The sequence below is a fragment of the Montipora foliosa genome, chromosome 14, assembly GCF_036669935.1.
Source record: "Montipora foliosa isolate CH-2021 chromosome 14, ASM3666993v2, whole genome shotgun sequence".
NCBI classification, from domain to species: Eukaryota; Metazoa; Cnidaria; class Anthozoa; order Scleractinia; family Acroporidae; genus Montipora; species Montipora foliosa.
In genome coordinates, this window is record NC_090882.1 from 18,708,877 (window position 1) to 18,716,376 (window position 7,500).

Below are 7,500 nucleotides of genomic sequence, written 5' to 3' on the forward strand. Positions count from 1 at the left end.
ATGAGTTGCCAGTAATCGGATCCCTGTTTATACGCAAAGGGTTCTGGGATCGCCAGGGGCCAAACAGTGCAAGTGGCTGTAAGAAAATATTTCGCAGAAACTTATTTTCAACCTCCAAAAAACGATTTTGGAGACAGATCAACGCTTTTTTGTTTGAATAACCATAAAATATGAGATGAAATTTTCTCGGATTAACCTTGCTTGCGAAAGGATCCGTAAGGTTTATTGTGAAATTGACATCTCATCATGATCTTGAAATATTACAAACTTAGGTACAAATCTGGATCAAATAACACAATAAAGCCTTTTTAGTTGTATTTACATGATTGTGCTCTTATTAGTTATGTCTTGCGCAACCGAATTATGGCTTCTGGAAATTTACCTCCTCATAGGAGAGAAGTCGTTGTCAGAGGAGATGGAATTTTTTTCTACAGAGCTAATGCACTTTGGAGGGATGAAATGAACAATGAAAAACATGAGGAAATCCATAGGTTAATTTCTTGTTTGATTGAGAAAAATCCAATGGTTTTTTGAGCCGCTACTATTTTCTACAATTCCTGCAACTAAGTAGAAACCTATAGTTTTCACCAAATACTGGAAGATGAAAACCTTGAACATATATCAGATGCCTGTATGTTACTTGTAACTACTAACCTCACGCTCTTCTTTTGTTTTTGGGCCTTGTTCCTCTTCCCGATACATATCATGCTCCCATCGGTCTGTTGTCCTGTCCCATAATTTCCTATTGGTTGCTTGTCGCCTAATCAAACACAAATGGCAAATTATATAGAAATCTCAGAATCTCTCCACACTAAGAAAAGTAGCCAATGCTTTTGTTGGCTGTTGTTGAAACAGAAAAACAAGGTACAAAGGGTATTATAAACTGACAATTGAAAGAAATTAAACAAAAAATGTTTCATGACATCTTCTGGTCATTGCTTTTAAAACTAGAGATGACAGACCATAAAGTCAAGCAGGGCGTAATGTGATATAGGAGACGCCAAATTGGCACTTCATACCATGCATTTAGTATCAAAGAAATAAAAAATTCAGATTTTGAAATACTTTCTCTGAAGTCAAATCACACACTGTAAACTGTTCATTGTTCATTCTTTAGATAATAATGTGTACCTGTCTCCGTCTGCATTGTCTGACCATCTGTCATCATGGCCCCAGAATGTTGTTCTACGAGGAATAATAGATGGATCCCATTTCTCCTCTTCTTCATTCTAACAAGCACAAAAGGGAAAGAAACCTTAACAAAGTCAAAATTTAAAAAATAGTTCCCTTTAGTATTGCGATCTTTTTATAGTTTTGCCTACGCGCGAGCCGTCAATATTTCGTGGTATTGCCGTCTCACTTTTGCAGCCTTTGATTGGTTCTAATGTTGAAATTGACGTCGTTGCACTGAATTGGGTTGCTGACATACGCAAACTAATATGTTTCGCACGTAGAAAGAATTGAAATTTCGATCAGGCACGGATTGATTAGTTTACAGTTTTATTTATCCTTATAAATGATGGATCGCGATACAAAACTTCGCGACTCCACCCAATACAGAATATATTTTCTCCCAACGCCGTCAATATAATGTGGTATTGCCGTCTCAAAATCGCAATTTGTTTTTAATAACAGTGTATGAAATATTCCATTTTTCATTAAACATAGAGAACATGACTTCAAAACCTTTGACAGAGCTAAATCAATCCCAAAGAGGTCTTGTTTGTTGGTTTGTTTGTTTTATCTTTATTCAAAGAGGGAGACATAATAACCTGTTACAGTTTTCTAACTTACAGCCGTCTCCGAGAATTTTACCCTCCCAACCATGATACACCACAGAAGACAGACCACAACACCGGGAACTACTGTACATGCCCTACTCTTTGCGACAAGAGTGCAGGTTCTTTTACGTCCCACAGGATTATGAACATTGAAGGGTTGTGAGACAGGACCTCCGGCTTATCGTCCTTATCCAAGAAGACTACAGAGTCTAACCATTCGCAGATGTAATTACAAAGGCAGCACTTTCTCCTCAGTTATTTAAAGACCCTGAGTGTTGGTCCGGCCGGAGTTGTACTCACGACCTCCCGCGTGACAGCCCGGTGCTCAACCAACTGAGCCACCGGTGCGCGGTCATGGAACAGGTTCCAACAACTGTGAACAAAAGTAAAAAGTTTATGCAATCTACCTATTAACTGCTTCTCAATAATTTAGTATTCAACCTGTTTGTCTTGTTTTTCGTGTTTTGTTATCTTGTTTTCCTCTTCGTTCCATTCATTTTCCAGTTCTTTATTTTCTTTTCCTTTCCCTGCATCAACATTGACATCGTCCTCCTCGACTATGACATCTTCTCCATCATCACCTTCTCTTTGTTCTTCATCACTTTCCTATTTAAACATTAACAAAGTAAGATTGAACGATGAAGGTCCTTGTGTTCCTTTCAGAAAACCCTTAAAGTGCCACTACGACAAAAATGTTTGGTTTTCTTTTCGAATTTTTTCAACGTCAATTAAGTCAATATATTCAAAATAATACAATGCATTTAAATTTGGAACAATAGAAGCGAGATAAGTCGGGAAATAGCCAGGCAAAAACCGCTAAAAATCTGTCCGCCATTACTCGGACGGCATTGGAGAAGCCTGCGATTATTTTGTAAGCGGTCTTCACGCAAGACTTGGCTAGTGACGTCATACGTGCATCGCTTCATGGGTGTTTGACAAAGCGAACAAGTCGATCAAGGAGTAATGTATATAATATCAGCAAAAAGCAACTCGGCGATCTCTCACATCTCATAGACGGCATGGAAAATTAGCCGTGTTCATTTTGAGCCCTGCACATATGACGTCAGACCCCAGGCGATCCAGCTAGACCCAACCCTTTTCTTCGCTCATGGTCATTTGCCGTTCGAGTAATGGTGGACAGCAAAAACCGAAAAACTATGTTACAATAATCATACTTTCCGTGGGAATTTTGAGATAAAAATTGGCGTGATATCTATTTAGTACGTCTAAAGCAAACTAACGGCACTTTAAAAGTAAACTTAAACAAATTTATGAATAAGAATCATTTAAAATCAACCCATAGCATTGAATCAAAATTTAACCCATCGACTTCTGGGGTTCTCCATTGACAAGTAAAATCATCCGGCGTTAGACAGAGTAAAATACTCTGACGTTAGACAGAGTAAAATACCGAGTCTGGCCGGTTCAGGCTGGTTTCGGACATCAAAGGGTTGACCCATCTACTCATAGGAGTCTGTCTAATGCCAGGTGATTTTAATCATCAATGGGAGGGAGGGGTGGTTCAGGAGTCAATGGGTTAACAACCTCTACATCCCACTCCACCCTTTAACCCATTGACTTCTGGGGGTGAGACTTAGTAGGTTTTACTGTCTAACACCAGACGATTTTATTCCTCAACTGGGGGCCTCCTAACCCACCTGAGGAGTGAATGGGTTTACCAATCAAAAACCATGTCCCCTCCATTAGCACACTGACTCCTAGAAGTGAGACTTCATAGATTTTACTCTGTCTAATGCCAGACAATAATTGTACTCATCAACAGGAAGGGCAGTTCGGGAGTTAATGGATTAAAGGCTATGGGTTGATTTAATAGACGAGGCCTTACCGAGGATAAACGTTTTAGTTTCTTTAGTTCTATTAAAGTAAAAGTGAGTTACAACAGCAAATTGAGAAGTCGCAAGGAATCCAGGCTTGAACAGAAGATGAACCCATGACCCATCTAAGTAAAAGTGAGTTACAAAAGCAAATTGAGCAGTAGCAAGGGAAACCTGGAAAAATCCAGGCTTGAACAGAAGACAAACCCATGACCAAGCAATTGCGCTGCACTTGTTTCACTGTCTCAGCTATCAAGCTATCTCGGAGCTGGTCACTTACAAGTTCAAATTACATCCCATAATAAATGAATTTGTTAAAAACGAAAACAAGAAATGTGTGTATGTTGTAGTTCATTTTGTTTCTTAGGTTAATTTGCAACCACACCAGGTCATTTTGTTTCAACCTTGGTCACCTTGGTCAACTTGTTCCAACCAAGATCAACTTGTTTCAACCTTGGTCAACTTGTTTCAACCTTGGTCAACTTGTTCCAACCAAGATCAACTTGTTTCAACCTTGGTCAACTTGTTTCAACCTACATGTAGGTCAATTTGGGGCAGGTACAAAACACAGGTCGGAGGTCATTGTTTTACCAATAAAGAAAGTATCCTGAACATTCATTAAAGCTAACCTTAGGCCTAAAGAAAAGTTTTTAGGCCTAATGTTAGCATTTGTAAATGGTTAGGGTTCTTTCTGTATTGGTAAAACAATGACCTGCGACCTGTGTATATAACCAACTTTAGGCCTCGGGTTAGCCAAATTGAGGGTTTTGGGTTACTTTTTTCGAGTTTTCCAGGTCTTAGGGTCTTCGTTTTCAAGAAAATCCTTCACGATGGATAGCCACCACGAGATGGAACTGTACCATGCCAATCACCTGTCAATACCTGGAAGTGAGGCTGTACAAGGACATATTAAGATGTCTCCCAATAAATACTAAGATACAAATAGGCCAAATTTAGGAAATTTGAGACCCAGATTGAAGGGGACGTAGATATTGCTAATCCATTTATTTTTAAACTAAAGTGTTCCCCAATAGGCGAGTAAAAATCGTCTGGTGTTAGCCAGAGTAAAATCTACATGTGTCACTCTCAAGTGGAGAAGTTTAAAGAAATCTCTTGCAAATTAAAATATGGTAGTTGAACTAGTATAATGACTGATGTCTACAACTTAATCTAGAACCTCTTTGTCACTTGAACCGTGATCAGTATGGCCATCCTCTGACGTCTCCGCTGATGAATATTCACTATCAGAGTCTGTATCGCTCTCTTCTCCACTTTCCTCCTCAGAACCTAATGCATCATCTTTTTCGTCTTTATCACTTTCAGCTTCAGACTTCTGATCAGTTGTTTCAGAGACTTTGACATTACTTTGTCTGTCCTCGTTTACATTTTGAGGCTCTCCAACTGCATCCTCATTTCCTTGCTGAAGATCGGGTTCCTCCTCGCCGTCACCCTCATCCTCATGCTGAGGCGCCAAATCACCTACTTCGCCATTAATAGGAAGCTTCTCTTCAAGTATTTCAGAAACTGTTTTAAAATATTTGAGAGAAAGAACACCATCAACGCATGTTCAGCTGTAAAACTCTTTATAGAGAACACTCCAGTAGTCTCCCTGGTTTATCGGTGTCTAATCTTTTTCCTCACTTACCTTCAAGAACCCTGTCTTCCACTGTATCACTTCCTTTCTCTGGATTTTCCTACAACAGTCAAGTTTGTCAAAACGAATCGATTTCAGAATACCCCATCATTCTGGTCTTCTTACAAAGGCATCGTTTCAAGAACCAGGTGTATAGTAATACATGCTATTCACATACAAAAAAGTGAACGGATGTTCTAGAAACTACCTCGAAGTATTAAGCTATCGTCCTCAAAATTACTCTGTTATCAAACTAATTTGAACAATAGCTGCTTCCAACCTTATCGCCGACTGGTACAGCGCTCGGTTCCAAGGCCACAGAATCAGTCATAATTGCATACAATCCAGACTTTAAGCTTTTCGTTTGCAAATGAGATTCCTTATAAAACTAAGATACAATTTGTCAAGCGTTTACAAACCATTACTAGAACAAAGCGCTTGCAATGCGCCGCCATTTTGGTAAATGAGATTCGCTTCGAGGTCGGTACTTCATGTATTTCCTACTATAGTGTACTCAGTCTGCAGATGAGAAACATTTCTACCATCTCCTCCCATGGCTGTCAATCCCCAAACCCCAAAGTCTTCAAAGTCACTACTTTGCACAATCCCCTTAAATCCCATAATACACCTCTATTACCCCCAAGGCTTTTGCATAAGCATTGTTTGCAATTAATTTCCCCTGGGACATGAAAATGTCCCAAGAGAAGTCGAAAACAATTGTGGGATTTGTGCAAGGAGTGAATAATGAGAATTAGTATAAATACACAGGTGATTATACAAAATCGAGCGCTCTCATTGGCTCGCTATCTCAGATTGTCAGCCAATAATCACCTCGACAGACAAAATGGCTGCCAGTAGTCGTTTTGCCACTGTAAGTGAAGATGATTTTCGCGTTGAAATGTTTGTTCTCTTTTTTGAAATAATCACCTGTGTATTTATACTAAAACAATTATTCGCCTCAGGCTCAGTGATTATCAGTGAATATTCACCTCGACTTCGTCTCGGTGAATATTCACCGATAATCACTTCGCCTTCGGCGAATAATTGTTAATTAATAGATGACATGACAATGCTTGCGACGTCATTTCTGGTGACATCATATGGCATCCTTTCGATGCATGATATTTAAATCGGGAATCTTTACAATTTAAAAAAGTCCCAAAACTCCCTTTAAAATGAAGTTAACCGATTGACACCTGAGGGTTCCCCATTGACAAGTAAAATTGTCTGGCGTTAGACAGAGTAAAATACTGTCTGGCCTGTTTAGGCCAGTTAAGGTGTCAAAGGGTTAAGTCAATCCACATATTCAATCTCCCCGATTTGACACAAGCACACAAGACCTCATGCAACCTAGGAAAAAAGTCTTAAAGATGCGCAAATTATAAAGATCTCATTGGCATTGCAAAATTTCATTGGATTTGTTTATTTTGTACCAATCACATTATTGCTTAAATTAAAATCTGTCAGTAGCAACAAATGGTTTACCAGAGTTTATGAAACATTTGAATTTTGTTATTATTGATGTTAAAATAACTCACACAACACAATGTTTGAAATTTTATTGTTGTGAAAGTCAATTCTCACTAGAAATGACAAACTTCGGCAATTACTTGGAAGATCTCAGACCGTAATCTTGAGACCAGGAGATATGAACCAAAATCTGGAGTCTCCCGGATTATCCAGGAGAGTTGGCATTTGCAGATGTCATCACAAAGGCAGCACTTTCTCCTCAGTTATTTAAAGACCTTGAGTGTTGAACCTACGGCCTCCGGCATAGGAGCCTGGTGCTCAACCAATTAAGCCAATAGGTCAGCAGTACACACATGTACCTGATACATTACATTAGAACTGCTTGCAAAGACAGGGCCTTAACTCATGCTTGCAATCACTTTGATTCAAAATAGGAGTAGTAATGGGCGCAAACGTCCTTAAACTCTATAATATAGGTATTTATGGAGGTCAGAGCCTTCACCATATTTATTTAATATGTACAAAATTCTTTTCACTAAAGCAAACTGGTTTTCCTTTTTTTTTTTTTTTTTTTTTTTTTTTATTTCATTCGTCACAAATACAACAATTACAACACAAGTAAAAACATATAGGAAGTAGCTAAAACAGCTGCGCATTTGCTGTTGTTAGCATTAATTATCAGTTAATTATATGTATTCACAATAATAATTAATTAATAATTAATTAATGATTAATTAAATTACAATGACATTACATTGACGCTTACTATTAGTATTCTAGA

General features: G+C 38.5%; 1 protein-coding gene across 1 annotated transcript in view; it reads right to left on the reverse strand.

The window, feature by feature from the left end:
• The window catches only part of LOC137985140 (zinc finger CCCH domain-containing protein 13-like), a 26,607-nt gene extending 20,896 nt beyond the window's left edge, over nt 1-5,711 (reverse strand). The window contains exons 1-6 of the mRNA XM_068832637.1: nt 5,530-5,711; nt 5,262-5,310; nt 4,794-5,140; nt 2,223-2,387; nt 1,132-1,229; nt 655-760 (exon numbers count right to left, since the gene is read on the reverse strand). Of these exons, the coding sequence (XP_068688738.1) occupies nt 655-760; nt 1,132-1,229; nt 2,223-2,387; nt 4,794-5,140; nt 5,262-5,310; nt 5,530-5,580 (816 nt within the window). The 5' untranslated portion in view covers nt 5,581-5,711. The remainder of the gene's footprint in view (nt 1-654; nt 761-1,131; nt 1,230-2,222; nt 2,388-4,793; nt 5,141-5,261; nt 5,311-5,529) is intronic.
• Between the last annotated feature and the right edge of the window lie 1,789 nt (nt 5,712-7,500).